We start from the raw sequence: 17,484 nt of genomic DNA, 5'->3' as shown, positions 1-17,484 counted from the left end.
TTGGACCAAAGTCCAGGAGAAGGGTGGGGAGGCCTCAGTGGCACAGGTGGTTCCTCATTAAGAAGGCAAAGTCCCCCCAAAGACGTGTCAGGGCTGCCTGAGGAAAGGGACAAGGCTGGCCTATCCACCGTCTGTGCCCTGACCTTGGACACTGCGCCAGCAGCGGTCACCAGCCTGGCAGCACAGAGTGGCCTCCGCCTGCGCAGGCCGGCAGGGAGGGCTGGTCACCCAACATAGCCCAGTTCAAGAGCCTAAGGGACTCCCTGTGCCTCCGTGGGCCGACTGTGTGGACGAGCAGACCGAGGCTCAGAAAGCAGGGGTTTGCCTGACCTCTGGGGGCAGAAGTCCGTGTCTTCTTGATCCAGAGCCCCCGGTCCTCCCTGGAGCAGGCCCCCACCTCTTAGTCCAGGCCCCCACTCCCTGAGCAGGGTCTCCCCACCTTCCTGATCAGGGTCCCCCGTTCTTAGTCCAGGGCCTCCCTACTTTCCTGATCAGGGTCCCCCACCTTCCTCTCTCCTCTGTCATTCCTAGCCCTGTTGTCCTGCAAGCTTGGACAATGACCAGGAACCAGAAATGCAGCCAGCTGCCAGGAGCAGGAAGGTCATTTGGGAAACAGCCTCCCCGAGTCCCCAGCGTGAAAGGAAGAAGGAGGAAGCCCTGCCCAGCCCGCTGGCCCGGCCGCTGCCGCGCTCGGCTCCTGGGATTGGTCGGCGCCGGCCTGAGGCCCAAGGCCCGAGGCCCGAGGCCCTCCCCCGCAGGAGCCCGAGAAAGCAGCCTGAGAAAGCAGCCTGTGTCCCACCTTCTTCCTCGGGGTCCAGCTCCTTGTTTGGGGGCCAGGGTGGCAGTTTCCACCCCACTGGGTCTCTCCATCTGAGGGCGCCAGGCAGCACCCAGGTCTTATCCACTCCTGGCCTGTGTTGGCCACCCGTACCTCCTGTCCCTGGCCTGTGTTCCCTGTGGCCCCACGACTGCGAGCTCCCCAGGACCAGAAGGAGGCCCCCAAGGTGGCGGAGCCCCAGGGAGGTGCATGTGGGGCAGTCCCTGGCTCTGGCCGACCGCTGCGGGTGTCAGGACCTGGGCTGACAACTCCTCCCCGCACCTCAGTGCCCCTCCCAGGGGGCCCGGCGCCCCGGGTACGGCGAGCTGTGTGGGGAGGGTGCTCCTGGGGGCCGCCTCACCTGGACATGGTACTGGGACGTCTCGTGCATGATGACATTGGAGTTGGAGTACTTCTTCCTCTGTTCTGGATGGGGACATGCCAGTCATTTGCTCCTGAGGGTGGGCCCCGCAGCCCCCCATCCACGGGCCTGGGCCCCGGGCTGGGCCACAGGAGGATTGAGTGGGGGTGAAGGCTGCTGCTCTGTGGCCCCTTGTGGCCACCAGGAAGGCCTCAAGCCTCCAGCAGAACGCAGACCTCCTTCCGTGCCCAGGACGCCCACTCAGCCTGAGGAGGCATACCGACTGGGGGTCCGCCGTGGTGGGGGTGCAGGCCCGCCCTCTGCAGTGAGTGGCTGGCTTCCCCCCACCCTGCTAACTGCCAGCTGACATCCCCACCCTCCTTGGGGTCCCCTGCTTTCCGGACTGGCACCCTGTCCACAGGCACAGTGAGCTGGCGAGCCTGGGGCTGGGGCAGAGCTGGGGGAGCAGACACCTGGCACTGGGCCCCTGGGGTCGGGTTGCAGCGAGCAGCGGGGCTGTGCTGACATTGATACCAGTGCACCCGAACCGCCAGCAGGGGGCCTCTCCCCTCCCCGTGGCCCCGGCCCGTGCACGGGGCGCTCCGCTGGCTGGCGCTCTGGGGATGGCCCAAGTAGCCAGGTTGAGTAGGGGCCAGGGGCCTCCCCTGGGTGCCCAGGGCCGACCTGCATCTCTCCTGGTGGGGGCCCAGAACAGTTCTGGGGGGGCGAGACCCTTCCTCCTCAAACCTCACTCACCAAACAGGTCCTTGGCGCTCATCTTGGCCACGCTGTCAGCCCGGCCCAGGCTGCCACTGCGGGGAGCGGCTGGTGAGGGTGGGGCCTGATGCCAACCCTCCCTGGGGATTGCTCACTGGGGTGGGGGTGGGAGGAAGCAGCTGGTGGGGGCTCACTTGGCAGCTCCCGGGCAGCAGCTCACAGACTGGCTCATGGTGTCCTTGCTGGTGGCTGGCGGTGGAGGGCAGATATCCGTGGGGCCTGGGTCCAGGGCCCAGTGCCTGGCCCACACCTGAGTGGACAGACAGTGGAGCTGACACCTCCTTAGGCCTGGGTCTCCCCCTCCCCCACCTAGACCCAGGGGCTGCAGCCCTGAGGCCTGGCCAAGTTCCCAGGCACCCCAGCACCCTCCTGTCCTATGTCACAGCTGGCCACACCTCGGCTCCATCTCACCCACACCCTCGGTCCTCCACAGGGCCTCCTAGGATGGGGCAGCAGAGGGGTCCCACTCCCAGAGGCTGTTGGGGGTGGGGCTCTGCAGGGGGGTCGGGGGAAGAAGCGCCTTCAAGTAGAGGGGGTGGCACATTCGAAGGCCCTGAGACGGGAGAGGGCGGCCACACAGGACGAGGCTGGAGCCGGGGGACTGGGGCCAGAGCCCGGGGCAAAGTCCTGGGGGACCCGTGACTGGGCCATAGTGGAGCCTGGCACCCCTGGGCCAGGCCGACATGTCCTGCGAGCTCTGCGCCCCACGGGGATCTCTGGGCCCACACCGTCCACCTGTCAAATGTCGCCAGCAAGCAATTTGGTGTTTGGGGTCTGCCCTGGGTTAGGGGTCAGGGGTCAGGGTTCACAACCAAGGGTGCTGGCAACCAGAGCAGGGAGTGGCTCCGGATATTCCGGTCTGAACAGGCTCTACCTGCAGGGAGGGCTCCCAGGAGATGTGAGGGGCCTGGGGGGCCTCAGGCCACCCCCTCCCACCTGCCACCAAGGAGCCTGGCTTTCCGGGGAGGGTCAGGGTGAGGGCTTGGCCAGATTCCTCGGTCCACCTGTGCGTGGAGAATGTCCGGAATGCTCATGACCTCAGTGGGTGAGCCCGAGTGTTTGCTTAATGGGATTCCTGGCGGCTGAGCCAAAGGCGCTGGGCACGTGTGTCCAGGTATACACACACCTGGGGGAAACCCAGCCCTGCGGGCACACACAGACACACACAGGCTGTGACATGGGGCCCCTCCCCTTGCGGAGACTAGGCTGGGAACCGGTGGCCTTCAGCTCCTTGTGGGGGGACATCAAGGCCAGCGGGGAGCAGGCATTGGTGTCTGGGCGAGGGAGCACCTGCAGGCGCACTGCGTGTGGGGCTGAGGCTCCCCTCCAGCTGACTGGGGCAGGGGCAGGGGTCACACAACCCCGGGGCCCCGGGGCCCAGGCTGCACTTTGGTTTTACTGCGGTTATTTTCCGGGTACAAAAGGAGGGCCAGCACGGTGCCCAGTCACGCAGCGGAAGGGGAGGAGGCCCCAGTAGGGCAGGGAGGGCACAGGGACCCGCTCCAGGTTCAAATTCCAGCCCTGTTGCCCAGTGACCTTGGGGAGGAGTCAGCCTAAGGCCCAAGGGAAGCCAGGGGGCCCTGGAATGGCTGGACCCCTCAGGCTCTGGCTGAGCCCTGGTCTGGGAGCTGCAGGGTGGGGGGCTGGGCAGGGCCCATCCTGGTAAGGGAACGGAAAAGCAGTGGGCTGGGAAGACCTGGGGGCCCTTGGGGCTGGCGCTGTGCCAGGGCTGAACAGGCAGGGCTGGGTGAGAGCGCTGAGCCAGAGAAGGCAGGCGGTAGGCAGGGACCAGGAGAGGCCTGGGCAGGGCCACGGGTGTGTGTGCGTGTGCGCGCGTGTGTGTGCAAGGGCGCAGGGGTGGGGGGGGAGGGCGGTGCCACAGGCTGGGCCCTGCCCCCCACTCCCAGCACAGCTGGGGCTGACTGCGCCTGGGGTGGGGGCAGAGGTGGTCGGGGGCCCAGCTCACCAGCATGGGAGCCCTGCCTGCCACTGTCCCAGGTGCCAGGCACACCCTTTTGCACGGGGGCTGCCACAGGCCTGCCTGGCTTGGAGGAGGAATGCGGGCGGCCCGCGCTTGGCGGCCACAGGCCCCAGGATCGGCCGCACCCCGCCCCCGCCGCCTCCTCCCTGAAACTCCCACACCCTGCCGTGACCAGGAGCCTGACCCGGGGAGCCTGACCCCGCCTGATGCTCTCTGGCCTTGGGTTTCCTCCTGGAGGACACCCAGGAAGTGCCTTCTGACGTCTGACTCGCCGCGAGCCCCGCCTGGCCTGGGTAGTTCGGCTTCCGCTGGCCCAGCCTGCTCCTGACACGGGGCTGTAGGGTCTTCGAGGGCAGGGGAGAACCCCCCTCTACACTCCTTTCATTAGGGGGAGGGGTTCACCCCACCGAGGCCCAGGACTGGGAGGGGGCCGCTGACTCAAGTGCACTGGCTTAAAAACATCCCCGTGCACCGGCGCCACCCAGGACCAGACGGGGCAGGCCAGGCCGCAGCGGGACCGGTTCCTGGCCACTAGCCCGGGGACGGCCTGCGGGCCCGGCGCAGTCCCCTCGCGTCCCGATGCCTCCCGCCCCCGCGGCGGGCTGCAGGCCTGGCCGGAGCCCGCGTCGCACCGGCGCCTGGGGAAACTGAGGCCCGGGCCAGCCCATCGTCCGTGCACACGGCTCCCGCGTGGCTCCTGAGCCAAAGCGCGGGCGGGCGCCCGGTGGCGTCGGGCGTATTGGGTCCGGGACCTCGCGGACGCTCACCTGCTCCTCCGGCCCACGACGCCGCCCGCTGGTTCCCTTGTCCGAGGCGTCCGTCCGCCCGTCTGTCGGCTCCGGGCCCCGGCAGGCAGGAGGGACACGCGCGGGGCTGGGCCCGACCGGACCGGGGCGGAGCCGCCAGGAGGAACCTGAGCAGCAGGTTGGAACCTGGACACCGCAGGCGCGGGGGCGGGGAAGGCGGAACGTGGACACCCCGCCCCCTGCTCCAGACCCCGCCCCCACCAGGGCTCCCAGTGGTGGGTCCCCAACACCCTGTGCCTCCAGCGCAGACCCCACCCCCAAAGCCAGACTCCCGCGGCCGCGGGGACGTGCGGGTTGAAGCTCAGCCCTTCCTGGGATGGCTGAGCTGTGCCTGGGTCCGGGTGACATGCTGCCCCGGGGAGGTCAGGGTCTAGCCCCTTTTAAGTGGCCCCAACCTCAACTGGCCAGCAGGGGCCCAGTCCGGCCGGCACAGGGGCAGAGCCCCTCCCCTCTTCAGCAGCCTTTCCCTGGGGTGGGCAGCTAAGGGCTAAGGGTGGGCCTCCCTTCTCCACAGTCTGGGAGCCCTCGTCTCTGTGCCGTCCCAGCCAAGCCTGGGCACCTCACATGGATGGGGGCGTCCAATGGAGGGGTGGGGACGATTGGGGCCTAGGCTGTCCTCGAGTGCCAGGGCGGAGAATTGGTGCGGGGTACCTGGTAGTACCCTCTTCCTTGGGACCACAGCATGCAGCAGGCACCCTTCCTCCTGAACTGAGTCCTATGAGCTCCCTGCCCACCCAGGTGGGCAAGGAGAAAGTGGAGAAGGGGCAGAGGGAGGACATAGGTGATGGGCACCCCCAGCCCTGTGCAGGGACTCAAGGCTCTGGCTGTTTTCTCTGGGTTTGGGGCAGAGGAAGAATGTGCCAGAAGAGCCCCAGGGCTGTGGTCCCAGAAGGGCAGGGCGGGTGGCCTGCATTTACCGGGGGCTGGCACTGAGCACTTCCCAGGGAACCCCTGAGAACAAGGAGGCACACTCCTACAGGGTCAGCCACAGCCTGCTGTCTGGGGCATCACAGGTGAGCTTGCAGAAGGTGCAGGAAGTGGCCTTCGTCCTCGGGCCCGGCCCTGCCCCATCTTGGCTTCCTGGTTCTCTACCCACTGCTGAGCACCCAGGAGGAAAGGCGCACACCTGCCCACACCCTTCCTGGAGGCTGAGCTTTGGTGGAAAAAAGCGGGAAGCGCTCGGGAGAGCAGCTTCTGAAATCACAGGGGCTGCCATCAGATGAGGAAGCAGCAGGGAGCCTGGAATCCCAGTGTGGCCCCCAGGCCACCCTGTGGACGGGTGACCTCCACTTCTCTGCGGCCATCGGCCAAAGTGATGGGTGTTGACAGCCCTGCCCAGATCCTTGGGTGGGAGGTCATGAACCTTGAAGGTACAGGTGTCCCGCCGCCCCTGTAGACAGCAGGCAAGTCCCCATAGCCTCGCCGGGCCCCGGGCGAGTGCCCAGGGTGGCAGGGGTATGGAGCTTGCTGACTGGACACTGGCCAGTGGGCAGGATGGCACCTTCACGGGGCCTCCAGGTGCACCAGTCCCAAGCCCAAGGTCTTACATGCCCCCATGAAGGAGTGACCTTAGAGGGAGCCGTGAGGTGGGAAGGCCAGCCACGGCTGCGGGGTGGTGGTGGGGGGGGTCCTGGATGAGGCGGGCTGGGTGTGTGCCTGGAGGGCAGTGCACCCGTGTGTCCCCAGGGAAGCAGGAGACCTCAGTCAGCTCAGAAAGGTGTGAACACTTCTTTATTTAAAACGTGGGGAAAAAGCTAGGACCACCCGGACGCGCGGCTCCAAACAGAACATGTGCACCGCGGCTGAGGGGAGGGTGTCACCGGAAAGGGTCGGCTCACAGTGGGACTAAACGCACCCAGCACCCAGCACAGACTGCAACTGAGGCTGTGACAGCTGAGCCCCAAGTGGCTGTCACCAGCCCTGGGTCAGTCTCTGTGTGGCGGCTGAGGAGCCTACCCACCCCCCGTCCCCCAGCACGGTGTCAGGCAGGACCTGGCCTGCTGGGGCCGAGGCCCCTGGCTCACTCCCTCCCCGCTCCCCCGGTGCGGACACATGTGGCCTGGAGCACACAGACTCGTGTGCAGTGAGAGGGGGCCACTACCCTGGCCTGCCCCTCAGTCACCAAGCTCCAGGCACACCCTGGGGAGATGGCCATGGACACCAGGAAGCTGCTTCTCCTGGGAGGTGACAGGGCGGAGCCCACTGGCCCCTGAGGTTTGTGGGCCTGACTGCCTGGTTCCCACGCTGGCTGTCTAGGTCAGGGTGCCCAAATCAGGGAGACTGAGCAGATGTCCCTACCACTTCCCACAGAGACAGCCCAGGGCAGCCTGACCACACCTGCAACTGTTCCCGACACAATTCATAATCCCCTCGGGTCACCCGACCCTCACGTGCGACCAACGGGGGGAAGGTGCACTTCTCTCCGTGCGAGGACGGGGGACCGCGGGGCTCCAGAGGGAGTCCTGTCCAGGCTGTCGTGGGCGCTGGGCATCGCCCGTCTAGCTGATGAAGGCACCGATGGCCGCCACCTGCAGGATGGCCTCCAGGCTGTGGAGCGTCAGGAGCATGGCGCTGAGGACGGAGTCTGCCCGGAGCACCAGGGTCTGCCAGAGCAGGAAGTAGACAGACAGCAGGGTGCTGGCCGCTGTGAGGACCAGGCTGGTGGCCAGCAGCACCTCGGCCTCTACCAGGTTGCCCTTGGTGCCTGGAGAGAACACACATGGTGAGTGCCAGGCTGTGGGCCACCCATTCCAGACCCACCGCCTGTGTGCCCGGGAGGGGGGAGGTGGCAGGACAGATGCCAGCACGCCAGCAGCACGGTCCCCGAGGGCTGAAAGACTAGCGCCCCAGACTCAGTGTCAGGAAGCAGAACCCAAACGAGCCCCGTGTTGCTCGGTGGGGGAGACAAGCCTTGGGTGTGGGCTGCCACCCCAGCCTCTGGGTCGGCTGTGTGGTGGGACATGGGCTCTGGCTTCCGAAAACCCATCCTGGTGTATCCTGACGCTTCCTCCTAATCCAAGGGTACTGAGAGAACTCTGTTTAAAATCTCCAAAGACATTTATCCCAGGCAAAGGCCAGTCTGAAGACCTGAATGCATACTTAGAGAAACAATCCCGTGTTTCACACACAGATGGGTCAGCTATGCAAAGCGCTGATCCCCAGCCGCGGCCAGGTGACCACACGTGCCCAGGTGCTCGGTATCTGCAGTAGGGGGCTGGGGGGAGGGCAGATGCGCAGTTCCAGCACCGTTTGCCGCCCGCCATGCACACGGGCCCTGGTCCGTGACAGCAGACACCAAGGCCCAGCACGCACTCCACAGAACGACTGAGACTTGCTCCTGTCCACCCTGGTGACAAGACCCCGGGCAGGGCCTGGCTTCCCTCTACACCTCAGTCCCCTCTCTGCCCGTGGGACTGGGGGACGTCAGAAGTCCTAGATGCCGGCAGAGGTGGGGCACACGCGGTGTGGTCACAGTGATGTTACACGTGTGCCTGCGACAGTAAACGCAGAAGGCAGACAGCTGGAAGCCCGGACCCCTCACAGTGAGTTCTGGGGAGTGCAGAGGGCCAAGATCAAGTGGTGCTTCTGCACTGCTGGGGTGCCTGTGTGGGGTGGTGGGGGGACGACTCCCACCCATCCAGTCTCCACTGTCCTGAAGGGAACATGATGGAATTTTCCAGACCCTCCTCCAGACTGCTGGCCAACGGAAGGGGGAGCAGGGGTGAGGTGAGCATGCCTGCTCCAACTGCAATGCTGAGCTACCCAGCGGCTCGTGCGAGACTGCTTCGCAGCAGGCAGCGCCTGTCCCAGGCTGTGCCCGGCCGCCGTCTCCAGGACAGCTCTCAGCAGACTGATTAATACGTAATGACGCTGTAAGGTGAGGCCTGAAGGCAGCTGGTGAAGCAGCTAGCTCCCACGTGTCTCCAGGAGCCGCGCTGAGATGCACGTTTAGAGGTTCACGATGCTGTTATCGTGAGGACCTTAAGGTCATCAGCCAGTCGACTCACCGAAGTACAAGCGAGTTGCTTCCAGAATCCCCAGCAGAAACAGCAGGGTTAGGTCGAGGACCAGGTGACTATGAGGATAACTGAAAACCTGACCTGGAGGCAAGAGACCAGAGCTCAGGTTACGGTGGCAGCAGTGACAGCCTCGTCTTGTCTTTCTGTCCCTGACTTACTTTTGTACATGATCATCAGGAGTGTAGCCAGGAAGTAGAGAGCGCAGTATGCCCCACTGAGGTACAGCAGCATCTGCAGAAGGACTGACGAGAGCTGGCAGGGGGTTAAGGATTCTGGGGCCAGCAGCCATGCCCCTGGGGGACACCTGCCAGGGCTACTCCGCCACCTTGGAGGCACCACAACACGCAGGTCCAGCTCAGGCCCCTGCGCGTGGCATGGAGTCCCACCTATGGGCATCCACTGATGCTCCTCCTGGTGCCACAGGAGCAGCCAGGCCCCTGTAGCCTAGAGAGTGGAGCTGGGACCTCCCCCCACAGGAACACCCTGGCTTAGAGCAAGAAGCCTCGGCCCATCCTTGGTGACTGCAGGCAGGATGGCCTCACATCACCCTGACCATGGCCTTGGTCACAAGACAGAGAAAAAAAAATTTCGTTTTCTCCAAAGAAAATAAACTTCTCGCTTTTTGGGGGCAGTGACATAGCCACCGCTGACTTTCCTAAGCTCTGCGAACCTCATATTTGTTCATGCTGAGCCTAAGCATTCAGAGCGAGGGCATTCCCTTCCCTGGCCCTGCTGGCCTGATAGGGGGCAGGTGGCCCACACCGAGGGTGCCGGGACCCGCACAGGGCTGCCAGAGCTAGTGCTCCATTCTGAGCACCTCTGTAAGCCTGTTAGTGAACATCCCTCCCGCTTAGAGGTGGAATCGCTATGCAGAACTTGTAGGAAAGGGGAATGGGGTTAACAGGAGCAAAAAGCAGGAGCGGAGAGCTGGCCTCGGGCGTTGTCCTGCAGAGGCCTGGGTCTGTTGCTGCCGAGGACACAGGACACAGCAGCAGGATACGGCCGTGGAAGTGCCCCCTGGAAGAGAAAGTAGCACTCACAGGCTGCAGCCCTCCCAGGGTGCTGCACTGGGCCTTGGGGACGTGACACATCACCCCAGCCCCTCTCCTCTGACGGCGGTTATGGGAAGGAGCCCACATTTATTTGCACCTGCAGCTGGCTACCTTTCCATCGCCAAGGAGGACCAGACAATCTGCTTTTTAGAACTCGAGGCTGGGGGACCATGTGTACCTGGGAGCACGGGAGAAGAGAAGCTGGAGCCACACCTGAGGCCAGGTGGGGCAGACGTCCTGGAACGCAACCCAGCAGCTTCTCTGTCTTCCGTGTATTTGCTACACATGTGTAACTAGATGACAGCCTTTCCCCGTTCAGGTTACAAATCTTTTTTCATCACTAAGAGATGTTTTGCTTTCCTCTGGGGTTGTATTCATTGCCCCAAACATCCCTCCAAAAATAAATTTCCTGAGCCAACAACCCAATCTTTTAATCATGTATCTCTTGGACTTCCTATTCCCACAGCGCTTATATGTTTCCTTATCTAGAGGTGACAAAATGACCCCGGAGCAGCGTCAGACTCCTGGACCGCACGTGGCCTGGGGCAGACTTCCTGTCTGAAGAAGTTCAGCTAGTTGCACATCATGACGTGTGGCTACATCGGTAAACACTTAGGGTTTGACAAGCATCGCGCCAAGAAGGCTGGAGCTAGACTGCGCCATGAACCTGCTTGCCTGTGCTTCTGTCCCAGTCTGCCGCACCCAGCCTCGGTGTGGGGACGTCAGATCCTTGTGCAGATTCGGGGCCCTCCGTGGGCCTCACTTGGGCAGGGTCTTGAATGGGTCAGCACAGGACACTAATGAGAGATTCAGAACTGGGCTTGGCGGGAAGCGGCACACACTGAGGAAAGCCCATGAGGGCTCGCGGGCCAGTCACTGTCATTTGGCGTCACGTTACGGCCAGAGCACTCAACACATCCGTCCTTTCCTGGGCCCTGGCTGAGCTAGGCTGCCTAGATACCTGTCATTATTTGGGTGGATTGCACATTAATTGGGGTCTCCCCTTCTGATCCTTCTCTTGAAGGTCAGCTTCAGACATACTGCAAGTCTACCTGCCAGCTGCCCCCGTTGTAGATTAAAAGCGTGGGGCTCAGGAAAACATATTGTGTAAAAAACTCAAGCAACGCAAGACCCCAATAACGAGCATCACAGGAGCTACAACCAGATGCGCTGTCCCGAGCGTTTCAGACCCACGGGAGCGCACTGCCACGCCACACGGCCCTGCCTTCCAGCACCTGGCATTTTCTGTCCACGCTTTCCTGGAATGACGAGACTGTGAGCGCTGCGTCGCACCAGAAGTTAAATGTGGAAGGAAACAGAACAAATGCTTTCCCTGCGGTGACATACAAGGTGTGCAGAGATCCTGTTGTGGCATAACTTCATTTTTTACCCAGTGAAGAGGAACCTGGGTGCCAGCGGCCGGGCGCAGACCCAGCTGGGTGCCTGGGAGCAGCGAGGAGAGCCGTGAGTGCAGCTGGCGAGGAGGCTGGCTCTCTGTGGGACGCCCAGCTGGGACAGCTGAAGTGTGGGAAGTGGACTTTTCTCTCCAAGCCAGTGAACAGGAAACAGAGACAGCCCCAAGGCCAGGTCAATGCAGCCCCATTCCACTCACGTCCTTTTTATCACACGTGGTGGCCCGGTGCCGGGAGCAGGGCACATGCCTAGATAGGCGTGCCCACCAGCTGGCGAGCTGGGCCTGTTCCACCCAGTGCATTGTGCATTAAGATCTCCCGCGAGCTGTCCCATGGACTAACGTTTGGGAGAAGTGTACGAGTGTCATCTATTCTGGCGGTAACCAGCTTTCAAACCAGGGGTTTGCCATGGCGACCAGCGCTGGTTTCCCGGACACGAGGGTGCGGGCCACGGTGGGAGGGTGCCCCTCTCGTCCTCCCCGCACCCTGCGACAACCTGCTTCCCGCGGGCTTCCTCCACGAGCCACACAGGACGGCGGGCTCCCGAGTCGCTCCGAGTGCGAGCGCCAGGGAGAGGCCGCGGGACGGGTCGCGCCGCGGGTACGCTGTGCTCCCGGGCAGGTCACACGCCGAGATGGCCCAAGCCCACGGCCACCTGTACGCCAGGGCTCCCAGCAGCACCGGCCACCCCCAAAGCGGACACGCCCCCGCGCCGAAGCACGGCCTGGGCGCGCAACCGAGCGCCGCAACCGCGCAGCGGCGAGGAGGGACGTAGTCGCGGACACGGGGACAGCCTTCCGCAAACCCAGGCGGCGCGGGGGCGGGCGGACCCCGGCGGGCGGCGGGGGCTCCCCAGAGTCGCAACGACGAGCGGCCAGGCGGGTGGGTGTCCAGCCCCGCCCAAAGCCGAGCCGCACGGCACCCCTGCCCCAGAACGACCCACGGCCCCGCCGGCCCCGCCGGCCCCGCCGGCCCCGCCCGGCCCCGCCGCCCCCCGCCGCCCCCCGCCGCCCCCCGCCGGCCCTCACCTCGCCGCGCGGCCGCCATCTTGGCCCGGCCCCGCCCTCCGAGTCCGCCGCGATCCCGACAGCCTCTCGGCGCAGCGCCGCTCGCGTTTTTTCGGCCATTTTCGCCTGTGAAGCCGAGGAGGCCCGATTGCGCCGCGTTTCGAGTTGAAGCCGAACCGCGGCTGAGGCCCGATTAGCCGGTCCGGCGGCGCTCGGGCACTTCCGGACAGAAGGGGCGGGGAGTCGAGGCTCGGGAGCGTTCGCCTCGGTTCGGCTGCGCTCGCGCGGACTCGGCTCCCGCTCGCGGCGGGGCGAGCGGAGCCCTTGGGGCCAGGCGGGCCTGGCCAGGCCGCGCCGCGCTGGAGGCCGGAGGCCCTGTGGGCCGGGGACAACGGCCGGCGCGGCCTCGTGGGCGCTGAGGAGGCTCGCGCAGAGACGCTCGGAAACGCTCGTGCGGCCTCGGACCAGTTCGGACTGCCTCGCTCCTGCGCTTCGGGCCGCTTCGGTCCTCCTCGGTTACGGACTCCTGGCGCTCGGCTCGGCTCGACTGGGCCCGCTTCGTGCCGGTTCGGCCTCGGCTCGGGCGGCCTCGGCTGCGCTCGGTGAGCGGCCTCGGCTGGGCTCGGCCGGGCTCGGGCGGCCTCGGCTGGGCTCGGCTGGGCTCGGGCGGCTTTCCTCGGGCGGCGCGCTTCGGCCTCCATCCCGGCCTTCGGGCGGCCCCGGCCGGCGCCTTCGGGCGCGCTCGGTGGAGTCCGGATGGAGGACTCGGACTCGGCCGCCAAGCAGCTGGGCCTGGCCGAGGCAGCCGCCGTGGCGGCCGCGGCCGCTGTTGCGGCGGCGGCCGCGGCCGCAGCGGGTGGCGAGGCGGAGGAGCCGGTCCTTGGCAGGGATGAGGACTCGGAGGAGGACGGCGACTCGGAGGCGGAGCGCGAGACGCGGCGGGTGACAGCCGTGGCGGTGATGGCCGCCGAGCCCAGGCACATGGACATGGGCGCCGAGGCCCTTCCCGGTCCCGACGAGGCTGCCGCGGCCGCCGCCTTCGCAGGCAAGTGCCGCCCGCCCGCGCTCGCGCGCACCTGTCCCGCGCGCACCCGCACGACCAGCTGCACTTGACTCGCACCTGGCTACACCTGCCCTCGTGCGCCCCGCACTACCAGTTTACACATGCCCCGCATACACCCCCACGACCAGCCCACACATTCCCGCGCGCACCTGCCCCCACGCAGTCCCACAGCCAGCTGTGTATGGCACGCTCGTGCTCTGCAAAACCAGTCCACACCTGTCACGCACGCACCTACCCCGCGTGTGCACCTGCCCAGATGGACCCCACACGAGCAGTCCACATGTGTCCTGCGCGCCTGCTTTGCACCTGCCACGCACCCACCTTGTGAGACCAGCCCACCCACCCTTCCTAAGCACCTCCTCACACTTCCCTTGTGTACCCTATTGTCCGTGCACACATGACCATGTGACCAGCCTGGCCTTCCCCTGCATGCACATCTGCTCCCCGAACCCTTTTTCCTTATGCTAGTCCACCTCTTCTGTTCAGCACTCTGCATTCTTTCTGGAACCTTCTCGGCACCTGCTGCTTGCCCCGCTTATCTTCCCCGTCTGTCCTGGGTGCTTGTGACACGCGGGGGCAGAGGTCAGACATGGATCCTGTCCTAGAGTAGCCCAAGGGTGGGCATGTCTGGTCCCCTGAATTCTAAGGGCCTGCAAAGGGGTGACCTGAGGGCTGGGGAACGAGACAATGGTCACCCACCCTGGGAAGGCCAATGGCTTTCTGGGGCATTGACACCAGAGGTCAGCTGCCCGTCTGTCTCCCACATGTCCCCTCCTTTCCACTACGGATCTTCCCTTTTTGCAGTGGCATTCTCATCAGGCCCCCTTCCCAGAGGAGAGCCAGTACGAGCTGCTGGCCCACGTGTTGTTCCCTGCCACACAGACCATTGTCATTCTCAAGCTTGGTGACCCATGGAGCTTCTGGCAGTAGTGCCCTTTAGGGTAGTCCCAGACCATGCCCCAAAGTGGTGGAGACTTACCCTAGGACGTACCCCTTCGCAATGGGAGTGTGCCTGGTGGCCCTCAAGGACTCAGAGCTGAGTGTCGGAACCCTTGGAGAATAGCCTGTGGCTGCGTCACATGTGAGGCGCTGTCCTGCTGGGGCCGTCACAGCCTTCAGAACTGGGCAGCAGCCTCTGGCCCCCACGTGCGGCCGCATATGTGCACGCGCAGAGAGGGCACATGGCCACCTGTTCACGCGGCGTTCATTCAGCCCCAGAGGTGGGGCGGGTGGGGCACACGCCTCTGGCGTGCCTCGGTCTGTTTGGGATCCTCGGAAAAGCGAGGGAAGATGGCTTCGCAGCCCTTAAAGTGTTCAGTTTCATCACTAAACTCTGGTTTGACATTGGGGTTTTGGACTGCGAAGATTTTCCTCAGGTTTTTGTCCTTTTTGCACCTATTTTTGAATGCAGAAATGTGACGTCATTTGTCATGACGTTAGAAAGGCACGTCGACATTCTGTTTTCCTGCAAAAGTGTCTGGTCGCGTACTGCACGTGTTAGGGCAGCGAAGCGCTGTGCTGTCAATGTCTGCGGCCGGTTTCCAGGTGTGGACCTCGACAGCACGCGTCGGCACTGAGGCCGCCTCCCTGGGCACACGGCCGCTCGTGCAGGCTGTAGACCTGAGCGTGTGTTCAGCCCGGCCCCGCCGCCTGTGGGCTCCCTGGGTCCACAGCACGTGGTCTGGTAGCGGAGACGGGTGGGGGCCAGGTGTTCCCAGAGCAGCCGGTGAGTGCAAGTTAATGAACGGTGCAGAAATCTTTCAACCAGTATTGCCAGAGACGGCCCCAGTGTGGGACACTCTGGAATGCTTTGTGACCCAAGGAGGCCAAGGAGGAGCACGGGGGACAGGCTCTGCAGAGGGGGCGCCCGAGCCCAGGGGCCTGGGTGCTAGGTGTGGGCAGTGGGCCAATGAGGGCAGGTTTGGGAGTGATAGGCGGCTGAGGGAGGAGGAGAATGTGAGGAGGTGGAAACAGCGGGGAGTCTGGGTATTCGATCCACCCCAATGGTATCTGCAGTGAAGCCGAAGGAGTGAGGGGGAGTAGCCTAGTGAGAGTTGGCTTATGTCTGCCGGGGAAGTTGAGAGTGCCATGCCAGGGGTGGGCAGGGCCCCACACTAGGGAAGGGGGAAGCATCAGGGAGGGAGCCCCTAATGTGGGACAGGGATTTCCTGGTGATTGAATTCCCCAGGAAGAATATGTACCAGGCATGACCTGGGCGCAGAGGCGGAGCACGCCGCCCTTTCACATGAAAGGCTGTCCTGGAGGCCGGCGGCCTGTCTCTTGGAAGACCCAATTGCTGCCGGGTCGGAAAGTGTCGGTTCCGCTCCGCGTGAGCGTGTCCGAGGCGCAGGCATGCGCTGGAGCTGCGTGGAGGCCTGGTTCAGATGGCGCGCTGAGTCGGGCTCCTGTGTTGCAGAGGTGACCACTGTGACGGTGGCCAACGTGGGCGCCTCGGCGGACAATGTCTTCACGACGTCGGTGGCCAACGCTGCCTCGCTCTCGGGACACGTCCTGGTAAGTTGCCGCGCAGGCTCTCCAGGGCCACCTTTGGGTGGCCTGCTCCCCAGCGTGGCCCGCTCCCTGGAGCCTGCTCGGGCCTGGGCTCAGAGGGCACAGCCGCCACTCTCCTTCAGCCTTGCCATGGCCGGGGAGTGAGCCCGAGGACTGGTGGACAGAGGGGGCCTTCCCAGCCCCTGCCTCCTTGCCACACGGCCCTGGGGCAGGTGGGGGGTGCCCAGCGTCCGTGCACGCCCAGCTTTCCCCAGCGGCCGGCCCTGCCTGCTTCTGGTCACCCTGGCGGCCCGGCCCTGTCTGCTTCTGGTCACGGCTCCAGATCCCTTTGGTCCCGCGTCGTCCCTGTCACCTTACAGCCCAGCGCCCTCCATGCGTGCCATGCGCACCGGGGCCACCCGCTCTGTCACGCTCTGAGCAGCGTCTGTGCCCTCAGAGCCTTCTGTGGCCGTGCTGCAGCACATTGTTCACCCTTTACAGTCAAGGCTTTTCGGGACTTGGGGGCACAGCTTGTTTCCGGGGTGCACACTGGGGGTGGGCGTCTCCAGAAAGCAGACTGTCCCTGGGACCTTTGCTGGACTGTTAAAGTTCTCTTCAGCCTCGATGGCACTCTTGGGACACAAGGCGCCTGATGGCAAAGTTATTGTCTTTTGAGTGGCAGCAAACAGAAAATGCGCCTGAACCACCGGGGCGGAGGGTGGAGGGCAGAGGGGGACGTGGCCAATTTGAGGGGTTTGTCCCGTGTGGGGCAACGCCAGGCTGGTGGCCACGTGGTGCTCCTGCGCTTCCTGCCGGTCACTCCTCCTTGGCAGCAGGTTCTGTCCTGTCTGTCCGTCTCGCAGGACAGGGGCCCTGTGGGAAACCGACCAGGGGAGGGGTCTTGAGTGTGCGTGTGCCCCCTGCCTCGGAGGAGGGTGCTCTCAGGCTCCCATGCAGGCAGAGACACCCCTATTCTAGTGGAGGGCTGCCAGGCTCAGCGTTCGCCTCCGGCGGGGCGCCCTCCCAGGCCTGGCGGGGCGGGCCTATGCACGTGTGTGCACGTGTGCGTGTGCGTGCGGTCAGGGCCCCTCAGCACCACGAGGAGCTCCCACTCGATCCTCGAGCTGAGGCGGCGTTTCCCAGTGTGAGGAGCATCTCACTCATGCGGTTGGCAGGAAAGCACCTGGCCATCCCGGATGCTGGGCTGGGGCTACTGGCTTGGGGGCCCCTGGTCCACCTGAGGCTTCTGAGGGAGGGCCTGATGACCAGCTGGGGTGAGCACCTGGTGGGCAGCACGGTGGCCTGAGCGCCAGCAGGGACGGGAGCGGGGGCTGGCCCACAGGCTGTGGGCAGGTTGCCGTGGCCTCCAGGGAGGAGAGCTTTGTCCGAGGGCGGTCTGGGAGGCCCCAGTCCTGAGTGGCTGTGGGGAAGGGGGCCTGCACCAGGCCTGGCTGTGACTGCAGATTGGCCTCTCAGGTGGACAGTGGGGCACTTCCTGTTTCCTGGGCGTGTCTACGGTACACGCTTATTCTGTGACTTTGACCAGCAACGTCTAGCATTTGCTCAGGGCCACACAGACCTAGCATTGCCCCTTCTTATTCTTGGCTCTGTGTTTAAGTGCTTAGTGACATCTTTGAAAGAGACCGCTGAGGCATGGCAGGTGTCCCCTTGGTGATAGCAAGGACCCCGTTGTAGGACC

At 64.6% G+C, this 17,484-nt stretch overlaps 2 protein-coding genes across 15 annotated transcripts in view; one reads left to right on the top strand and one right to left on the bottom strand.

Annotated features, from left to right (window-relative positions):
* Window positions 1-6,454: 6,454 nt before the first annotated feature.
* On the bottom strand, window positions 6,455-12,452 carry TMEM80 (transmembrane protein 80). Of its 2 annotated transcripts, XM_039840470.1 has the most exons (5): window positions 12,254-12,452; window positions 9,762-9,778; window positions 8,920-9,013; window positions 8,750-8,842; window positions 6,455-7,446 (listed from the first exon to the last, which is right to left on the bottom strand). In XM_039840470.1, exons 1-5 carry the CDS (start codon window positions 12,270-12,272, stop codon window positions 7,241-7,243), a joined length of 429 nt encoding a protein of 142 aa, XP_039696404.1. In that variant the 5' UTR covers window positions 12,273-12,452; the 3' UTR covers window positions 6,455-7,240. The 2 variants fall into 2 exon arrangements, with proteins under 2 accessions (XP_039696404.1, XP_039696403.1); XM_039840469.1 differs by having other exon boundaries at window positions 8,920-9,778; window positions 12,254-12,405.
* A 397-nt stretch (window positions 12,453-12,849) lies between these two features.
* The window catches only part of DEAF1 (DEAF1 transcription factor), a 23,969-nt gene continuing 19,334 nt past the window's right edge, over window positions 12,850-17,484 (top strand). For 11 of the 13 annotated variants that reach the window (XM_039840458.1, XM_039840457.1, XM_039840456.1 and 8 more), the window contains exons 1-2: window positions 12,850-13,277; window positions 15,712-15,809. In XM_039840458.1, coding sequence (XP_039696392.1) covers window positions 12,989-13,277; window positions 15,712-15,809 — 387 coding nt within the window. In that variant the 5' untranslated portion in view covers window positions 12,850-12,988. The remainder of the gene's footprint in view (window positions 13,278-15,711; window positions 15,810-17,484) is intronic. The other 2 variants (XM_039840455.1, XM_039840454.1) reach the window with 2 other exon arrangements.

This window comes from Pteropus medius, unplaced genomic scaffold (assembly GCF_902729225.1).
Source record: "Pteropus medius unplaced genomic scaffold, Ma_sr-lr_union100, whole genome shotgun sequence".
Taxonomy (NCBI): Eukaryota; Metazoa; Chordata; class Mammalia; order Chiroptera; family Pteropodidae; genus Pteropus; species Pteropus medius.
Note: the sequence above shows the minus strand (reverse complement) of the source record. Positions and strands in the feature narration are given on the sequence as shown.